We start from the raw sequence: 22,310 nt of genomic DNA, 5'->3' as shown, positions 1-22,310 counted from the left end.
CTCACTCATCGCAATATATTGCAAAACGTTTGATCGTGATCTTGGTTTGGAGGAGCCACTTCAGCACTTTGAGTTTTATAAGACGGTATTTTCATAAAGGTTGATGAATCCAAAGACTTGGAATTTAAAATGTCAATCTCACATATTATTTAAAACGAAATATTATTTTTGTTTATGGAGGCCCCCTCGCATAATGAGTTACAATTAATTAGTACATTTATAAAAACCCTCACATGGAAATGTTGTGTTTTAAAACCTGCAAGGATCAAGATGGATTTTTTAAATAGGTCTTTACTTTGGTCAGTTTGATTGGTTTTTCAGGGGCAATTTTCAAGGGGGTTAATGTGAAAATCCCCCAATTTCTCTTACAGAGTAAATTAAAAAAAATGTAGAAAGACTTGAATGAACATCATAAACAACCCAGTAACATTCTAACAGAAAATAATTACGAGGAGATACTAATCTTAAGAAAAGCTTTTGAGGGTTTCGTAGCTCTGTGAGAATAAGAAATCTTTATCAGCAAGAGCTTATGCTCAACTAGTAGAAGTAGTTTAAATTAATACAGTGTTAGCAACTTAAGCAAGATGATTTAGCCATTCTGTAAGAATGATTCACAAATGCATAACCGAAACTATTTCAGTCACAATTACGTCTATAGGCCTAATGGAAAGTGTCGAAGGTCATAATCAATGTAAACAAGTCTGAGATAATGTAGCTGTGGTACAAAATTATACAATGCAGTTGCGTTCATCTTCCCCAGACAATTAACTTGAATAAAAATTAAAAATGTTGTCTTTAGAAAAGTATGTATTTATTTAATTTAATAGCATTAATTAATTTATTATTTAATAGCATGGTATAAAAGTACGGGGTGGCTGGCCTAGTTTGTGGATGAAGTTCTATTATACATTCATACTGATCCAAGTTATATGATTCTCATCCTATATAGCCTCTTAGGCGAGGATATAGTTTTATCCGCATCGGGGAATTCCCTCCCTACAGTCAAAATTAATCTAAGTTGTAGTCGTATCAGAACAGTCAACAATCAAGATGCAGATGAGTTCTCAGATTGTCTTAATCAGGTAAATGATACTCGTCCTTGTTCTTCTTCTTAATTTGTTACTGAATGATTCATTTGAGGGTAAATCGCAAGTCACTCATTCTCCATTGTCCCAACACTACCTTCTCTACCGGATCTGAAATTTAAATTTGACACGTTCCTCTTGGTTCTACGAGGGCATTGCACGCTCGTTGTTTTGCCCCGTTAGATAGAGATTTGTGTTACTTTTGTTTACCCCTATGCACGCGATTCGTCAAAGCGATACGGGTTAAGAAGCACAGAAAGAGGTAAGGTCAAGAAAATGATTAAAAAAGGTAATGCTTTGAATCTGTAACAACAACTTTATAAACAAGTTTTATTTAATCCAACAAACTGGACTATTATTTAGAATTTAACATAGTAAAAAAAACGTGGCAATCGCGATAGTAGTAAGCAAAGTGTTTTATATCGATTGTTGAATAACGATTGTTTGTTTAAACGTGCTACTTTAAACTAATAGAATATGATTATGTAGATTCGTATGGTTTTGTTTCTAGTAGTCATCGTGTTTACAAACGGGCTAATCCCAACTCAATGCGGTAGTCAGAAATCTGTCAAAACCGACTGTCCAACCTTATATACTGTATATAGAATATTTTATACTTAACACTACATATCTCATCCGAGAGCACAACAAGTACAAGTTAAAGATTGATATGTAGCGTAGAGATTAGATGTCGCCTCCGGGCGGAGTTGGACAATAATGTATCTAGTTTGTTATTTGAAAAAAAGTGGGACTAGTTGTTTGAAAGCTTATACTTAGTAGAAAGACTCGTTGTAGTTATACGTCAGTTTGTCTCAAATACCTTGCCATCCTCAACCCAGCCTCCGGTTGTTGTCCAGGACCGTTGTCTCGACCTTGGGAATCTTTCCTTACTGGAGGCTTCATACTTGACCTTGGTAGCTGGAAACAATGCAACCTCGAGACATTTGTATTTACAAACAAACCAACTGGTAAACAGGTGGTTAGTTGTAAAGAGCTTGAGAGTAGTTAGTATAATTGTGAAGCCAAGTGGTTAAAATTACCGAACCTCTTGCAAGTGAAGTAGCTCACTTACAAAACTGGATATTACTCGTTTGATCTGAGAAGGTCTCTACAGGCTGAATAAGCAATAATCTTACAGGTTAGCCTACATTGTAATGTGGCATAATTACTTTTGTATTTGCAAAAGATAGGTGGTGAATAATCTTTAGCGTACAGGAATGTACTGGTAACGCATAAAACGAAGTTAAATTGTATGATTCTTGTGGAAACCTTTTGGTATCTTGTTTAAAACATGACTAATTGTAGAAGTGAAACGGAAGTTAATCAGTTGATGAATTGTAAATTACAATTAATTCAGATTTAAACCCGTTTAACGTGAGTTGGTCAGCAGCTTTGGTATTTCGAAAGCATCCTCTAAAAATAAGTCAAAGGCTAGAGGGGCGAAGCCCTAAACGGAACTGCCTTCTTAACTGTCATTCGTCCTCCCGCAAGATCCACTGTAATTAAACCTCAATCGTGAAAATCTATTTAGTTGTACTGGCGAAACAAAGGTTATATAATAAATCCTTATTGCATTTACAACAACGTTTACAATCATATACGACGTTATGACAAAAACTCAAGGTGCTTATGAATCATTAATCACAGTATTTAATGGTTATGAATCATTAAACACAGTATTTAATGCTTATGCATCATGAAACACAGTATTTAAACGTGCATAAGCCGTCTAACATATTTTTTTGTCGGATTGGTGAGTGTTTAAAGAGTATAAGTAAAAAAAAACAAAAAAAAAACATTTTAAATGTTTGCGTTTCTTTACCACCGTACGAAATATTGCGTTTTTATTATTTTAACCGGTTTCTGCCTTTTGAATGCTTTTCATCAAGGTTTCGTTATTTTCCGTCTTTTCTTATTCTTATAAATACTTATGTTTAACTCCGTTTTGTATTATGTTAACTTGAGCTATTGTAAGCTTGTGGAACATATAGCTGGTCTTTAGTTCTTATCTAATGGCGTTTTAAAAGGTTGGCAATATTAATGAGCTGTTATTGTTTTCATCAAGCTCTGAGAACTGATGAATGTGTTTTGTTCCAGATTACAACTTAACAGAATTGCAAGCAGACATAGATGGCATCGTCAGACCAAGCTCAGATCCCTCCAACATCAAGAACGAATTTAGAAAAGTCGCCGAGAAAGAACTGCACGAAACACCGGAAGCTCTTGCAGAAAATATTAGGAAACTTAGAATATTAGTGGAAGGTTGGTTTGTACTTTTGTTGAATAATAGATGCATTTATTGTTAATATACTATAATATAAAATTTAATGATGTATAGGCCTACAATGTTTAATTAGAAAGTTTTATAAACATAAACATTATGATTAAAATACAACGTAAAAGCCGATGCACGATGAAAATGAAACAAACAGGGATAAACATGTTCTTTAACCTGTTAAGGAGAATAATTGATTGTTAATTATTAATCTTTCAGTTTAAAGCTTTTTGTGGGTGTCAAAGTTAAAACCTAAGTCTTATGCTGTTCAATACTGTTCAATGAAATGGCGACCATACATAGTAGGTATTTTAAGCCAAGTATGAAATGGAGATGAGTGTAGGATGAGTGGCGCGATCTTGTAGTCTTGTTAGTGACTAAGGCCGAAATTCCTTAGACACAGCTGTTAATTCATAGCCCATACATACTAATTTATACTGAACATAACAAACTGTTACCGCTAAAATAGTTGTATTCGAGGGATCTAATTACTGAATTAACTAGAGCAAAAAAATAGCAAAATTTCCCAATTTCTCTCTAGACCATTTTAAATAGCTTAAATAGACAAATAATTTAGTATATTAAGTGTTTTTGTGTTGTTATTGGAGAAAATTAAAAAAAAAATTAAAATTCCCATTTTATTCTTATGGAAAATATTGTAAAATGTTGCAGTTTGCTTGTTTATGGATATACAGTATTTTGATAAAACTTGGCAAATTTATTTATTTAATACTAAGCTATTTTTATTTTACTAAAAACACACTTTATTAGCATCCCTGTAGAAGCAAACCTAGGTTCGTTTAACCTAATGATATTTAAATATATTTAATTGTATATCAATTTAAGCAAATGTAAATTCGCTTAGTCTGCAGGTTTGCTGCGGCGGGGGTATTTCAATATATAAGTTTGTTTTGATTTTCTGTTTATATTTTGTTGTTATTTTGTCACAAGCATGGCAACCCATAAGACCCATGTTAATTTTTTTTTAATTTCAAATTCATTTTTCGTGCTTTTTTAGTCTATTTTAATTTATAAAGGGATTCTGCACATCTACAGAAAAATAGCTCACAACCATCACGCAAACAAACCATTTCTTAATTTACAGTTTTCATACAATAAAATTTTACTTATTTATAAAATGTTAAAGCTACGCGTATTTTGTATATGCTAAGCTTGATTTTAAAGTAAAGCCTGTCCAATTATTCTTAATGACAATCAGAAGAGCTTAGATACAAAGCTAGCCTGATTTAAATATAACCAGAATGGTTTCGCAGCGATCACAAATTTAAACATGTTCAATGAATACAGTCGGATCGAAATTATCTAGCAAGAATTAATAGGACTGAACGGAAATTATTATTCTCTACCTCAGATACAAGAATTACCACGAATTGTTTCTAAACCCATTAAACCCGATTTCTAAAAGCGCACATGTTGTTATTTACAATCGCAGCAGCATTGAGTTGTAATTTTTCAATTTGATGCTTAATGACGATAACCAAGCAGAAAAACACGATCTTTAACAGTTTGGACGACCTTTTCCGTTAATTCTCTACCACTAATTAGTATATTAGGTTAGGACTATGTTAATGGAAAAGGTCCGTAAACATTGTCCTAAACTAACCTAACCTGGCCTAATATACTAATTAGTGATAGTGAACTGAGTAGTAGTGAAATAACACAAAAGGTCCAACGTTTTTCTTGAAAAATGCATAACCTCGGCGTTCAAAAACACGAAAAATATTCAATGTTGGAGACTATAATCAAGAAGCACTAGTAGACAACATTGACGTATGCCTGTGATTAGTCTGTGTCATCTTTTGTCAGTAATTACATGTACATTATGATAATCCTCAGCTTTGTCACTAACTCTCCATTACTATCTGATGTTTTATTCAAAGATACCCTCAAGGCCTTGATGCATTTCGTTGTAACAATTCTGCAGATTCGCCCGCTTCATTGATTCGCTTGACCTCTTTTGTTTGTGCGAGCACTTGTAAAGTAGAGTTAATTGTTTCAATTGCACTTTTCAAGAAGTAATCTGTCTTAAAGAACTACTGTACTGTGTATAGAGTACAGCAATGAGGCGTTAGGATTAGTGGACGTTCGGATTACGGGGTTTTGTTGGATGTATGTTTTCAGACCCAAATCTAGCTTCATTGCAAACTTACCAAGTGGGGTTAGGCAAATGTGTGTAAAGCTTATGAAAATTTGTCCAACAGTTTTTAAAGTATTTGTGTATAATTATAACTATGAACCCACAAAATGTTATAGATGTAACAAATTTCTCGAAGTTTGATACGATATTGTAAAGTTATTTATGGTATCGGAGTGTACAGAATGTAATTTTATTAACATCGACACTAAACCTGCTAATGTATAGTTTTTACTTTGCAAGTAAACTTAACAATAATGAGTACGTTTGGTGAAAAACATGTTTACCTGTGTAGATTTAACAGATTTTTCCATCAAGTTAAACTTAAATTCTCATAGAATCTAATGCTTAAACAATCAAAATCTTTCAATCACTATTAATCATACAAGTTTTCTTTTTTCTTTATCTTTACATAGATCAATCTGCCTTTCACATAAATATGCGAACGATGAGATTTAAGCTTTTATAAATATAAACGCAGGACCGTACCGTAACCGTAATTAGCTCGTGGTCTTTTCTAAATTAAATCGTTTTTGGACTTACAATCTTTTGCAACACAATTTATGCACTGGTGAAATTGATTGGGAACATCATTTAGTCAATCTCATTTGCAATGTAATTTAATTTTATTCGTGAGAGAAGCAGTAGGATAAAATGAAAATTCATAAATTCTGTGTTTGAAGTAGTTGGTTGTATAAGAACTTACAAAATAAATAACTATTTGCTCACATTCTCCACCAGTTTCTGAATCCGGTGCACCATCAATCATGGATTATGTATATCCACATTTATCACATAAACAGCGGTTGACAAATTGTGTAGTATAAAAGTATATATTTAATACACATTTTACATTTTCTAGGTGTGGAAGGCCTACATGCCAGAATGGACGACATATTCCTTTCGGCATTCCTGCGAGGAAGAAAACACAATGTGGAAAAAGCGTTTCAGTGTGTAAGTAAAGCTGTAAATAAATATATTTTATCTCCGCCAGTCACTAAGGTTTTAATCCAATAATAATGTTGTGATCTAGAGCTACAGAGGCTATCCAAAACTTTAAAACATCTCCAAGTCGGGAAACCCTTTCCTATGTTAATGTTGAAAAACAACCTCCTCCAAAAGCTAGACCAATAACATAATTTTATGTTTACTAACGTAGTTAACACAGAACTACATATATGCTATAACTAGTGTAGTTACACAAATTTATCACTGATAACCTATAATTTTGTGTCAAAGGTAAAGCAGTATTACGACTTCAAAGCCAAGTACCCAGACTACTACTCCTACTGTGTCCCGTCAGAGTGCAGCGTTGTGTATGACTTGGGCCACTTCGCCAGTATACCAGGGGAGGACCGCCTGGGCAGAAAAATGTGTGGCCTAATACCTGGTGAGTTTGTTTGAAAATTCTAGAGTGGGGAAAACAGAATATCTATGCTACATGGAGAAAAGACATTACTCCACAGAATGTTTCAGTTACAGAAATGTTATTGATAATACAGATAAGTAATCTCACTGTTTCCGCTTTAGATATTGACCTTGCTACAGCTCTTATCATTGACTCAAGATGTACCTGATAGACTAATCATCCGATTATATAATATATTCTTAGTTTTGATTCTTCTAGTAACTTTTGGATGTGCTGATGTCAACCAACTGATTTCAAAATTATATCCATATTTACAGGTTCGCTTCCCTCATTGGATAGATACCAGAGCGCTTTAGTTGGTTTATAAATAGTTGAATAAAACAGTTTGATAAAACACTTTACACCACTCTGTAAAAAATAGCTCATTTCCTTACAGCTGAGTTATCCTAAAATCGTATATTTCCCATCGGGCAAAATGTACGAATTCGCCGGTCCCAAACATAATTTTTCTTTGTTAAAGCAAACTTTTGTATTCCCCAAACAAACTTTTCCTAAACAATTGAAGTTTTTGTTTAGCTCAACAGGATCACTAATGCATGTATTTCTATAGTATTACAGAATTATAATGAGGTCATTAACTTTTAAATTAATTGCAGCCTTCTGCTATGACTACTTTAAAAATAATTACAATAGTATGGAATAATATTTTACCATTTAAATACAAGACAATTCATGTGACTTTTTGCATCGTGATGAATATTGTTTACTACTCACCACAACCGACTCACCACAACCAACTCATCACAACCGACTCATCACAATCGACTTATCACAACCGACTTATCACAACCGACTTATCACAACCGACTCACCACAACCGATTCATCCAGCGGCTCAATAGTTAGTTGTAAACCACTATCTTGCCCTTAAATGGGCCACTTTCAAGACTAATAGTGAAATATATTATTACACAAACCTGATAGGAATATACCTCAAAACTGCCATTGCTGGTCTATCAGGACGAAACATTTACCAGGGATCATCTTCGATTGATTAAAAAAAATCAACATTTGACCAAACCCCCTTAAGCAAAACATCTCAATAAATCTGGATATTTGGAGTCGGGAAACCCCTTAAGAATATACCTCAATCTTATTAAATATTCGACCTACTTGTGGGTATTATTGTACGAGTTACGGCAAGTGTAAAACACCCATTGTCCTTAAACACAAAGCGTTGGGCATGAAGGGAATAGGCTTGTCGTATGATTGGACCATAAAAAGGACATTATAGGGACGATCAGGGCTTTACCAGCTTTGTACTGACTATTTTCATTGAATTCCTGAAGTTGTATAGTTGATTTATGATGCTTGAGTTCAATTAGTTTACATTGTTCATGGACAAGGTATAATTTAAGTACGCTGAAAAATTATCTTTCTTTATAGGATGGTTTCAAATAACTTCTCTCTTCAAAACAAGTTAAGTTTAGGATATCGTTGTTATGAATTAAAAACTAAGTCATTATCAATTATTTTGATGCTGTTTACGGACATGGTAGGCATATAATTTTAGCACACTTCATCTAATTCAATTTTTTTACTCTAGTTAGATGTTTTCATAGTACGAAATGTGTCTTATGAATCTCTATAAAGTTTTTTTGCAAGAACATAAATTTATCAATCGGTTGTTATAGAGAGTTATACTCATATACCAACTGATATCCACATTAATATCACCTTAATTTTGAAGAAAATTCTAACAAATAAATGATAAAAGTATGTAATATAGGATTAAACATTCGTAACTAGTTTTCATTAGTTAAGCTTATCACTAAATTATTCTCAATAATGTATGACAGACTGTTACTTTTGAGGCAAAATTTGACTTAGTATACCTTAGTACCCAGATAACTTTATAAACTGAGGAATAATGGTAATAGTGTGTACTGTAATACTAAAATAATGGCTAACAAATTAACTTCCAAAATTGTAATATTTTATTGAGCAACAAAGGAATAAGTTTTGACATTTATCACGTTAAAAATGTGTAAAATATCTTGATTAGATATTCAGATACTGTAATAACTTCACTTAAAAACCTATTCGTTCGGAATACGTGGTAGGTCTGTTTACATATATATTCTGCAACGAATTAAAATGAGGATTAGAATATAATAATGGCGAATAAAATGACAAAAGCACTCTTGAACTATTAATGTAAAAAACCCATAAGTTTGATCTGCTACAACCACAAACGTCCAGTGAAATAATGTTTCTTGAAACACTAACACTTCAACATGCTTGGTCCCCAATCATGACTGTTGTAAGCCGCTGGTCAGTGGACAAAGGCCAGCAGGGAAAGTAACTGTGATATTTTCCACGATAACGTCAATTAGACACATAACACTGGTTATGACAACAATAACAATAACAGCTGAGAAAATGACCAACGGCCGATTGTCTTTGGAGAAAGAAAGTAATCGTTTTCTGGAACTAGCAATGTTGGGTTGTCCGATGGGCAATAGTAATAACAATAATTGTATTGTTGTCATGTGATGATTGAAAATATCCTTAAGCATTCATAAATGATCAAGTTGAAATGTACGTAATCAATAGGAAGGAATAATTTAACGTTTAGTTATATAGATTTGATGATTTATTTTTAATGTTTTTACACCGATTGGGGAGCGAGGGACTTTGTGAGGGGGGGGGGCTTTGAGGGACTCTTGGTTCAACGCCTCCCAAATCATCAATGGATTTTATCTAAGTGATAATACCGCAACCTCAAAGGTAAAGCCTGTTCTAATGTGAACAAATCCTGGGCTAGTGACTAGTGTCCTAGGACAAAAAAGGTTTTAACCAATTTAAAGATTATAATTGATGCTTTCGCTATAAAAATAAAATAGCCAGTAGCTAAACCAGTTTGAAAACGCTTTGAATTAGTTATGCTTGTATATTGAACAAAAACTACATCACATAAATACTTAATACTATAATTATATAATATTTTTCATGCATTTATGTGTTTATTATGTTTTAATTTCATTGTATACATATCTATTATGGATACTTAAAGAATAGAGTTAGCGAAAATTGTGTATTTAATGGATCCAAACCTTGAAAAATATTCCATTTCATCTTAAAGGAATTTAAATTAACATCAGGGTATAATTACTTGTAAATCATCGATTCTTTAAAGGGATAACAAGACATGACGTCCATTTATAAAATAATCTTGATAGTATGCATATGGTTCACAAGATTTCGACCAAAATATTAAATTAATTTTCAAATTTTGTTTAACAGTACAAAAGCTATGTTAGGAAATATACATGTTGATATTGCATACCTCAACGATTGTCCGATTGACTTATTGGTAAAAAAAATTTAGTTTTTCCCTTTTTGCACAGTACAGAAACGCAATATTCCGCACTACTCCCAGATAAACTAGAAAGTGCATCTCACCAGAGCTACCTCGACCACCGGAGCGAGTGTGGTAATTAAATATATTACTGGGAGAACTGTCTTCCGGTTTGAAATTACTTGAATATTAAAAGGTTGAGTCTGAATATAGCTTCAATCTCGCTTTTGATGAATACATCCGTATTCAGAGATTAAAAAAAAAATTGTTTGTAACAAGTTATTGTTTTACAAGAGTAAACAGGCCAAAATATCGTTTAAGATATTCAGGTATTCCGATCAGTTTTCATAAAAACCAAATTTTAAATGTAATGTAATGTAATAAAACAAAACGAATTATTTCAGAGTTGAGATTGATTTTGAACATTGCTTTTAATCCTTGTCATGGAGGTTGATCGAAAATGCATCTTTGACCCTCACTCAATTCCGAATTAGTGAACTTTAACTTTTTTAGTTAGACTTTGGTTAATGTTGACAAGAGTCAGTTTAAACTTTTGTGATGGATTACATAGTAATCAATCTACATAAAGTTAAATTAAAATTTTGACATAAAACCACATTAGGATAGGACGACGTCTGTTGGGCCAGCTAGTTTAAGATAAAAAGTTATTATACTTATAATTTACAGGTTTGGGTTAAGAAACTGTAGATACTTGTGTGAAACAACACAAACCGATTGATATAAATCTTATAAATAACTTATGTTTAAGATTGTAAAATAAAACGTCCAAGATTAGTTTGAATGCCACTCTGCACATATCTGTGAAAATCTACATCCAGATTTTGTACATGTTGATACGATTTCATCCACTGGATAAGTGAGAAGAAGTGACAAAAAATGTTTATAAAAACTATGGAGGACGATTGGAACCGGTTGAATTAATTACACGTGATCCACAGACAATGCGATTAAAACCTAAACGCATTGACGTATGTAGTGGGAACGTTTTTACATGATTTTTAAACCGGTTTCCCGGTTGATGTAGTGAAGGCCAATATTAGAGCAGGAAACAGACCAGCACAAAGATCCGAAAACGCGGGGATTTGAAACGATTAGAAAAAAACCGGTTATCATCTGCATTAATTTTTTGTTGGACCTCTCTTCAGACCTCTTTCTAGTTTGCTTTAATTCGTCAAAAAACCATCAATGGTTTATAATTTATCATAAATAATAAACAATATTTGTTTATAATTTATACTGATTCTGCTGAGACCCTCAGAAGGGGCCATCGTTAGTTTGATGGGTATGAACGATTTAAAATAGCGTTCATTCAAAATCTAGAAGCCACTCAGTAAATTAGGACAAGGAAGTGCTCAACGACGCGACGTTTGTATGTAAATTAACGAGTAGGTTGAATTATTCGACGAAAACAGAACATTATCTTTGTTCTAAAACGCGTTGGATGATGAATCTATGCTATGTTCTACTGTATTTGAACTTTCTCTTATGCATTACAAATAATTATGCAACTTTGAATGTTCAAAACAAAATTTGTATTTCATTGAATTATATATAACCAATAATATTTTTCACCACACTATGATGTTTTTATCGGGTTTACATACGTTAATTGGTGGCTGAAAGTTACGTTTTGCTGGCCATGCCTGCTGGCCATGCCAGCTGTCATCGTTATTTGGGGACCGAGCAGGTTTTTACATCCCTAGGGCCGCCAAATCAGCTGCCCGCTTACTTACTTAAAACATGAATGCATATTAAATACACAATCAAAATCCATAGCATTGCAATAGAATTGTTTTATCGTCACCGTTTAAGATTTTTTTGTTTAAAAATACTATAAACTTCATAATTAAATCAGTACTTAATAATATTAAAAATGTATGTATACACAATTTCTACAAGACAAGTAAATTACACTTTGACTACTAACACAAAATACTAATGAGACAATTAATCGACTCAAAAATATATATAACTGAAACGTCTTAAGTATTTTCGGACTAAATAATTACATTGTGACGAAAGCTAACAAATTTGTTTCCATGATGTATTAATGATGCTATTAATTTTTTTCGTGATTAGAACTCCTAATTGTTTTAATTAGAAAGACAGAGCTAGCTTAAAGTTTTTCTTATTAGAACGAAGTTTCCAAATATTTTTCTATACAGAAAAGAGAAACTTATTCTTTAAGTAATAAGTTGCACTAAGAATTAATTATTATATTGGTATATTACATTCTCATGTTTGTTCGCTGATCAAATTAGATGTGAGGGTTTATGCTAAAAGTTTGTTACGGAAAAGTAATGCACATTTTACGGTTATGAAATTAAGAATTATGACATAGGTCCTGAATGTGGTCTAAGTTTGATTTTGACCAACGTGAACTATTCAACTATTACATATTCAAATGTAAAGCTATCCACCCAAGAGTGGTGCATACTTTGTCACAGCGACTCGACCCATGCAAGGATTGCAGGAAGAAGTCACTTCTGGTAGTTTATAAGTCAAGGTGGTCGACCTGTGTAGCTTGTACCAGTCAAGAGTCAAGTCTTAGCTATGTTGCTGGGTGTGGGGAATGTGTGTAGAAGCTAATCTTCACTATCCGTGGATTAAGTGAACATAAATATGGAACTGAGCAAAATGTGATCCTTGAATAAAAAAGAACATAAATAACAGTCTAATCAAGCAACACAGCAAGCTCCTTGGTGACTAAAATAGCAATAGATATGAGGAGTTTTATTACAATTTCATGTTTCTTGACAAGAACATGTACAATTTCTTCCATACACAGTAGGTTCGTCACACATTATATTACACGAATTATAGCCTACTACATTATAGAGTTATCCTCAATATGGTCTAGCTAATTGCATTCTAAGGTTAGTTCTGTCAGGTTTATTTAGACTAGAATGGTTTACTTATACGGTTTTTTTAAGAACTGGTAATATTGGAATGAATATAATTTAAAATAAAATATCATCCAATATTTGATGAATTTTTATTTTATGAGGCCTTTCGCCAGATATTCTCATCATCAGACCCATCACAAAACTTAGGTCTCATAAAGTTAAAAATTCCTTAAATATTGGTGATGTTTTTATTTTAAATTATACGGTTATTTGACTAACTTTAACACTGAACTTTACAACCTAATGTAAAGATTATATTGTGGGCTGCTAGTATGTCGTCTGGAATTATAATGAAAAAGCACTAATTTAACGTCCTCCCTGAAAAGAGAGAAAATGTATCAAAAAATATTTTTAATCAGTTCACTCAAACGTTACACTTAAAATGTGTATAAAGCAGCCATTTTATAGGCCTAATGATACAAAAGTCTACTTTCTATTTCCAATGTAATTGACAGCTTCGCGCCATTTTGTATTTCATAAACGAAACCCAACAAAATACCGTTTCTAATCCACTCTCTTTTTCCGCAGCCAAAATAGACCTGGACAAGTCGCCACTGGATGAGTCGTTCCGCATGGGGACAACCATCTTCGAGATCATGATGGAGGACCCCACCCTCCAGGTGATGGGGACCATAGTCATCATAGACTTGGCTGAGCTCACCATCATGCAGCAGGCTAGGCTCATCTCACCCTCGCTAGCGTGGCACCTCACTAATATCATACAGGTGAATAATATCACAATACAGTACAGTATGTCCGAGTAGCAATGGTTAACTGGATTATTAGAGTTATGAACAGTTTTAGAATGGCACTCACCATCAAGGAGAAAATATCACATCACAAGTAATTAAGAAATAGTAATTTAAAGTGTATAATGAATTTACAGTGGGTTTTTTCTATGTACACAATTTATTCTACCAAATATTTGAGTCTATGTACATCCTATTAAGATGACACACCGAATAAAAACTACACGAAAATCAAGTTAATATTTATTTGTTTTTATTTAGGCTACTTTTGGATTTTAAGATTCAATTTAAGTTTTATATAATGTTTTAAAGTCATTCCCTTTCAATGAGACCCAATACAGTATTACATTTTATAATTATAAAAATTAAAAATGCATCGTTATTACCAACCCTTATTTAATTTTAGATACTCAGATAATGTTTTTATTTCAACTGAATTTCTGAAATAATAATTAGTTACCAACTATTTATCGTACTGTACTATAGGATATTATCGTTTTAAACTATATTTAAAGCTGGGTCAGCTTCAAATCCGATATACTGTATTAAAGAAATAGTAAAACATATTTTTGGTTTCAACAGGACAAAATCCCGCTGAGAGTGAAGGCAGTCCACGTCATCAACCAACCCTTCTACTTCAATGCGATATACGCTGTATTTAGGCCTTTCTTAAAGAAGAAGCTCAGAAAGAGGGTGAGTGTTTGAAACAATAAAAACATTTATATGTAAATCATTCAAAAGTTCAGTCATATGAATTAAAAAATGTTACTTATAAGTTAAAACTTAATTAATAATAGTTTCAGCTACTAAGGTACACTTGTTAATTGTAAATTTAAAAAGTTGGAATAAAGTTAACATTTTACTGTAAATGTTTAAGATAAATTGTTCATAAATAATTTAATTGGAAATAATTTAGTTTAACAAAAAAATTAATCTGATTAGCTGTGTGGCAATGTGAAAAAAGTATTTATACATGTAAAGAAAGTAGGTTTACACTCAATAGTTATTTTTCCGTGGTCATAGTGTCCAATCATTATGTGCTTTCAAAATAATTACCTTATTATTTTGAAAACTCTTGGAGTACATCCTTGAACAATAGTTAAACAATAGAAAAAGTAGAATTAATCTTGATGTTGTTTCTTTTATTTTAATTAGATGTGCAACAATGTGAAATTAAAAATCAATTAAAACATATTAACGATGCAAAATATTAACATTGTAGTTATTCTTTTCATTATCATATAGTCCAATTATTATTTACGAAATTTTAAAGCCCTTTGGACCGATACTCTAATTAACATTGTATAGGAAAAGTTCGACAATAGGACAATTTAGGACAATCTTGTGGACTAAATTACATGATCTGAACCTGTCACTTAAATTTACTCCTTGAATACCAAATAATGCAATCCAATTAGAGTTAATTTTAGATTATATTGTAAGGTGAAATCAGGTGCGACCTGATCTTACCCTTATTCTAATTCGTTTTACAGCTAAATATTGTGATATTTAAGCAATTTTTTATTAAATCTTTTTGAACTTGGTTTTGTTTGATAGGACGTTTGAAATTTTAAATAAAAGGCCTTGAAATTTTTTTTATAAAAGCAGCAATTTTTAGTAATTTAAATTCTAATAATTAAAATGGCCTCCATGTAAAAATCTTCCGTTGGAACAAACTTGGTTTAATCTACATACCACGTTTTATAAAGATCGGTTAAACAATCTAAGGATTAACAAATGTTCTATAAAAAATACAATATAGTAAATAGGGGCCATTCTGGTGAACGAGGTGATTACGGAAAAAGATTCAAATTTGATGTTATTTTCATTTTGACCCATAAAGCCATTTCCGGAGTTTAGCTTTTTTACTTACGGGACACCCTGTGTATATACCAAAGCTATACAATCTAGAGGCAGAAAGATGAAGTGACAAAATACATAATGTCTTCTCTTTACTCTTTGATAATACATAATAACACGTATTGTGTATATTATAGAAAAAATATAACAAAACTATTTTTAACACAGTGGATGAGTCTGGTAGATAACTATGTAAAGTCCTATTGCAACTATTGTTCTACTGTCTTATTACCTATTCTCTTCCTAGATATTTCTACACGGTAGAGACATGCAGTCGCTCCACAAGCACATAGACCCCGTCTACTTACCTGTAGAGTGGGGTGGTTCCCGACCGACATTCAACAACAGAGCAACTAGGACCTACGTTAGGATGAACGAGCACAAGTTTAAAGGTAGGTTAACTATTGAGAAATAGAAGGTTGAAATACCTGTAATATTGTATTAATATTATTTCTATGAAGCGACCCTTGTTTTGAACATAAAGGTTCATTTTAAAGTCGAACACTAAGTTATTTAATACATTCTCTTCCCCCCTGTGTTTTTTAAGTCGTCATACGCATTCAGACGATAGCACAAAAGATGATAAGTTTTGCTAAATATGAAGATTATGGAAAATGTGTGTTGTATAAGCTTGAAAATTTACCCCTATGTTTGAAACTAGTTGTCGCCTAACGGGAAACACTTCACTTGGTCACGTGACAGTATTGCATAGTATTTAAATACTAGTGGCCTGTAGGGGCCATAGCCCCTAATTTAGACTACAATAAAAAATATATAAAAAGACAAATATTCTAAATATGTTTTTAAAATTAATTATCAATTTTATGTTACTTAAAATTTAACAGTGTTTCTTGTTTTATATCTTGGTTTTCCTTCCGTTTTGGAGTCGTATATTAGTTACTTCTGATGTGTCAATGAAATACAATTGTAAAATAATGATTAAATCAACAACACAACATATTAACAAATGGAAACGTGCACACGGTTTGGCCTGAGCCCGGAGAACGACGAATCAGAGCTGAAATCATACAGCCAAACATTGCACATCTTTTCTAGTTTAAAATTGAAGATTTGTTTTGTAAGCTTACGAATTCTGTTATAGTTTCAATTTTGAGAACCAAATGTAAAGGTTAAAATTATTATTAATTATTATGAGGGCAACTCCCCATTTCGCGGTAGTAAGTCAGAAATATATCTAGGTATGAATTTGTCCCTGAATTGTAAGACAGTAAGGCCCATTTCCCGGAATTCTCTTTTTGTGGAGCGGAAAGCGACGCAAAAAACGGTTGTATTGCCTTATAATGTTTTTTATGAAGTTCGAATCATGTAAAAACAGTTCTTTTAGTTCGTCATTTACTTGTGGTTGTGGCATGCCCATTGTGGCAACATGCGTTGAAATTTCCATTTGTGGCCTCCTCTGCGAAGGGAAATGCGCCACAATGCATGCAAGTGCTTTAAGAGGACCTAGATTGTAAAAAACCACACTCAACTCATTTTCTATGCGTTCTTCTAAAGATAGGTTGTAAAACAGTTTCTGGATTTCTTTCACAGTTAGGCCCTACATGACGTTCTCTTTTGCATTTCTTAAGTTTGTTGAATTCCTGGACACTCTTCCACGTCTTGCAGGTCTTCCCCTACCCTGTTTAGTTACTTCACTCATTATAAAAACGGAAAAACAAAAAAATTAAACACAATTCATTTTGAAACATTATTTACCAACATTGACTTTCAGAATAAATGTAAACATTGCAAATAAATAAGTAACAGCTGATAGAATGCAGACGTTTTTCAGTCCCCATGCATTTCTTATGGTGGATATTTTACGTTATATCTCGTTTTCTGGTAACTTTATGGGAATTCTGCTATTTTTCCCGAGTCCCTGGGGTCAAGACCTTTAATTTAAGACCCCTCCCACTTTTCTGCGACTTACCAGACGTCCACAATTTTCTGGTAAAAATTTGGTCTTACAGAATTATATATATAGATTTTAGCTCCCTAAACTTGATACAGAGCCAAAAACAGAGCTGAAAAAGGTAATCAACCCCTAGTTTTAAGGGGCTAAGTTTTAAATTAATCTCAAGTGACCTACTAACCTCTACTAGCCTTAACCTAAATATGAAAAGTAATTTAATTTTCGTACTAAAATTACATAGACTTTTTAAAATAATAATCTCCTTTTTTATTTTTTTCAGAATGGAAGCAGTATGGATATAAAAGCGAAGTCAACTAGACATTCGTTTTAAAAGAGAAGAAGCCTACGACTTTTATATGTTTATATTATTACGTTATTTGTAAATATATTATATATTTTACTTGTGAGAGTTTTTATGTCCAATATACAATGTCTTGAATTAGTGCACTTCTAGCAACACAATTATTTTTTTAGTATATGAGTTTAATGTTATGTAGGGTGGCTAATAGCCTACAGATCACCCATCGTATGTACAACACCTATATATATCTAACTCATTTTGTATTCACTGTTATATTTGCACATATCATTAATTGTTTTTATTTTACAATTAGTAAAGAAAAAATAATTTTTACTTTCTCCCCCTATACCATAGTATATGGAGAAAGTATTGTTTTCGTAAAAATTTTCGAGTTAAAGTTTTGAGTGGATATATCCGTTTTGGGTCCCCCTGGACCCAAAAAAGTGTTTTCGAAGTGATGTCTGTGTGTGCGTGTGTCTGTGTGCGTGTCTGTGTGTGTGTGTGTCTGGATGTGTACAGAGCTAGGGACTACACCTGTGGTCTGATTTCGATGAAATTTGGTATGTAGGTTCTAATCCATGGTATCTCCAGGTGTTTTTTCCATTTTTTTGAAATTTTGATTTTTAATGGGGATTTTCCCATAAAAACCCATAAAAAACCGGAAAAATCTAATTTTCTCAAAAAAGGCCCAAACGATTTTGATAAAAATTTAGTATGTTGTAGCCCTTTAAATTCTGAACAAAATGGTATAAATTCCATTTCTCTAAAAATTACGGTTCAAAAGTTATGGTAAATTATGTTATTTTCCCATAAAAATCCCGTAAAATAACGAAAAATAGGATTAAAAAAATCCGGTTTTAATTTAACATAGTATATTATGGTCCTTAAAGTTTTGATAGTTTTTTCATTAAAAAAAAATTAATTTTTTATGGGAATTTTCCCATAAAACCCCATAAAATAAAGAAAAAATAGGATTTTCCCAAAAACGGCCCGCACGATTTTGATAAAAATTTACTATGTTATAGTCATTTTTATTCTAAACAAAATGGTACAAATCCCATTTCTGTAAAAATTATGATTCAAAAGTTATTGTAAATTATGTTATTTTTCCATAAAAAAACCCATAAAATAACGGAAAAATCGGATTTTCACAAAACTGGCCCAAACGATTTTGATGAAAATTTTGTATGTAGGTAGTCCTTTAAATTCTGAACAAGATTATACTAATCCCAATTCCGTATATTTACTCTCACCGCTTACACAATATGATAAAGGTTGTTGACAAACTTATGGGAGAAAGTAAGTAGTGACAATAGGAGAAAGAGACGCCGACTGGCTGGCTCGTTCGATGGCCCGATTGAAGTCTTCGTCGTCTCCGACCTCTCTTCTGACCACGTCCCGGTGATCTTCGATCTGCCGCAGGGAGGAGTCCCCGACCGCCCTCCGGTCCGCAGGAAGAGGGTGAACTGGGCGAGGTTCGCCAACCTCCTGGCCAACGCCCCTCGACCGCCTCCCCCGCCACCTGAGACGGCAGAGGAGCTCGACCAGCAAGTCCTGGACCTGTCAACGCTGCTGCAGGACACTGTGGTTGCCGCCAGCTCTGACGTTGACCCGAGGGCCCCCCCACCACTTCCCCAGGGGCTGCGGGAGGAGATCGCCCTGCGACGTCGCCTGAGGAGGGCGTACCAACAGTCCCGCTGCCCTCGAGCGAAGGCGGACTTCAACCGGCAGGCCAGGAGGTGCTCCCGACTGCTGGCTGAGCATCGGTCCCAGGAGTGGGAGGACTTCGTCGAGGGACAGGCTGACACCAACGACGGGATCTGGAAGATCGCCAAGGCTCTGCGCGGCACGAAGACCCACAACAGGCCGCTGCATGGGGGACGCGGGCTCGTCTACTCGCCCGAAGACCGTGCAGAGACCTTCGCAGACTCGCTGGAAGACCAGTTTTCCCCACACCCGGACGTCTACGACGAGGACTTCTGCGAGGTTGTTGACGACTTCGTAGAGACCTACGAGCCGGACTCCGACGACGAGGACATCCCCCACGTGACCGTCAGCGAGGTGAAGGGCCACATCGCTCGACTCCGTCCGAAGAAGGCCCCTGGACCGGACTCCCTCGGGACTCCAGCACTGAAGAACCTGCCGGCTTGGGTGATTGTTGTGATCACCTGTCTCTTCAACTCCTGCGTGAGGCTGGCCCACTTCCCTGACACCTGGAAGTTGGCGAACGTCATCCTCATCCCCAAGCCCGGCAAGGACCACATCTTCCCCGAGAACCACAGGCCGATCTCCCTCCTGCCTGTGCTCTCCAAGATGCTGGAGCGGATCATCCTGGCGAGATTCCCCGAGGAGTTCTTCTCTTCGATCAGGACTGAGCAGTACGGCTTCAGGCGGGGCCACTCCACCACCCTCCAGCTGCGGCGGGTCCTCAACACCATCGCTGGAGCGATGGAACGGAAACACCACTCGACCTCAGTCCTGATCGACGTGAGCAAAGCCTTCGACCGGGTCTGGCACGAGGGGCTTCTCTACAAGCTGGCGTCCTCCCCTCTACCCGGCTCGATCTACAGGCTCGTCAAGAGCTACCTGACCGCTCGCCGCTTCAAGGTCTCCGTTGGACGGGCGACTTCCACACCGCGGCCAGTCTCTTCGGGTGTGCCACAAGGGTCGGTTCTCGGGCCGATACTCTACCTGTGGTACACCAACGACATGCCCCTGGCGCCGAGAGTGCAACTCTCGCTCTATGCAGATGATGCGCTCTTCACTGCCACCTCCGCCAACCTGAGGATGTCCAGGGTATATGTCCAGCGACAGCTGGACCTGTTGCTGCCGTGGCTGACGAAGTGGCGAGTCAAAGTCAACGCTGACAAGAGTGAGGCCATCTCCTTCACGAGGTCGAGGAGGCAGGACGATGGTCAACACCTCCACCTAGACGGGGCCGACATCCCATGGAAGCGCCGGGTGAAGTACCTCGGCGTCCTGCTGGATCAGCGACTCACCCTGACTCCCCACGTCGAGAGGGTCTGCGACCTCGCCAGGAAAGGTCTTGGCGCCATCCGCCCGCTGCTCAGGTCACGGAAGTTGTCGACGGCTGCAAGAGTCCGACTCTACACGGCCCTGCTTCGGCCTGTCCTCACGTACGCAGCCCCTGCATGGTACCACCTCACCTGCAGAACCGCTAGACGGAGGCTGCTCGTCGTCCAGAGCAAGGCTCTTCGGCAGGCGACAGATTCACCCTGGTACGTGAGGAACTCCGTCATCAGGGACTCCACAGCAGTGACAACTCTCCGAGACTTCGTCGACGGCCTTCGAGCGAGACTTGAAGAGGCGGCGGATGACTCTCCGTGGGAACACATCAGGGACCTGGTCGCTGAGGATGTTCCCCAGCTTCGCCCCCGGATCGACGACTAACTCCCAGAACGACGTTGACGTCTACAGGTAGCTGAGCTACCAGGGCTTGGACCCACAGCAGACCGGAAGTATATGCTCCCAGCGAGCAGGCACTTCCCCCAGACGTGGCGCTAGTCGCCACAATCATATACACTTGGACTTGGACTTGGAGGCACGTTTTTCCCATGTTATTCTTATGGGGATCATTTTTTGGCCACCAAATCCAAAAATCCTGATCTTTGTCAAAATATCCCTATATAATTGTCAAACCTTATTTCTTACTTATTCCCCATAAATATATTCGATATTAAGCTAAAAAAAGCTATTTCTCATATTTATTGACCCTTACAAGTGTAAATGTAGAGTAGTGACAATAGAAGAATATGACTTCACTTGGGGCACGTTTTCCCATAAGAAATAACATGGGATCATTTTTTGGCCACTTTTTTAAAAATCCTGCTCTCAGCCTGTACACCCCTATATAATTGTTCAATACCATTGTACAACTTCATTACTATTTCAAATACACACCCATTCACAAAATCGAGCGAGGTTTGTACGCGAACTCGGGCGCGCTCCCGGCTCATGGCGCGCTCCCGGCTCATGGCGCGCTCCCGACCCATGGTCAGGCTTATCACTCTCGACTCATGGTCAGTCTTCTCGTCTCTAGTGGCAAATATTGATTAAGTGTTGAGTGGGTGACCTCCCATTGAAGTAATTTCTAGTTAAAAATTTTAAAATTTATGTAAAAACTTCTTAATTTTTAGTTAAAAATTTTGAAAATTTTACAATTTCTGGTTAAAATTTTTTGAAATTTTCGAAAAATCTATAAATAGAGGTGACATCAGCCCGAGTCCTCATTCCTAAACATGAAGCCGTCATGTCAACACTGCTCCGTGTCGCTCTCTACCAAAAGTAACCTGATTC

General features: G+C 35.6%; 1 protein-coding gene across 1 annotated transcript; it reads left to right on the top strand.

The window, feature by feature from the left end:
• The first annotated feature begins 2,376 nt into the window (after window positions 1–2,376).
• Window positions 2,377–18,083, top strand: LOC129000402 (clavesin-2-like). The gene is made up of 8 exons (XM_054427366.1): window positions 2,377–2,422; window positions 3,183–3,347; window positions 6,378–6,469; window positions 6,755–6,905; window positions 13,700–13,896; window positions 14,503–14,613; window positions 16,028–16,172; window positions 17,973–18,083. The coding sequence occupies exons 1-8, from the start codon at window positions 2,377–2,379 to the stop codon at window positions 18,008–18,010; spliced, it is 945 nt and encodes a 314-aa protein (XP_054283341.1). The 3' UTR covers window positions 18,011–18,083.
• Window positions 18,084–22,310: the final 4,227 nt, after the last annotated feature.

Source organism: Macrosteles quadrilineatus, unplaced genomic scaffold (genome assembly GCF_028750875.1).
Source record: "Macrosteles quadrilineatus isolate MER2022 unplaced genomic scaffold, UCM_ALF_1.0 Scaffold_8__2_contigs__length_117827958, whole genome shotgun sequence".
NCBI lineage: Eukaryota > Metazoa > Arthropoda > Insecta > Hemiptera > Cicadellidae > Macrosteles > Macrosteles quadrilineatus.
This window is presented reverse-complemented; position numbering and strand designations above follow the sequence as displayed.

Excerpts from the sequence above, each read along its gene's own strand:
- LOC129000402 (XM_054427366.1), top strand. The coding sequence starts at position 2,377 with ATGACTAATTGTAGAAGTGAAACGGAAGTTAATCAGTTGATGAATT. Across the intron at positions 2,423-3,182 it reads AGTTAATCAGTTGATGAATT|ATTACAACTTAACAGAATTG; the intron begins GTAAATTACAAT and ends GTTTTGTTCCAG. Across the intron at positions 3,348-6,377 it reads ACTTAGAATATTAGTGGAAG|GTGTGGAAGGCCTACATGCC; the intron begins GTTGGTTTGTAC and ends TACATTTTCTAG.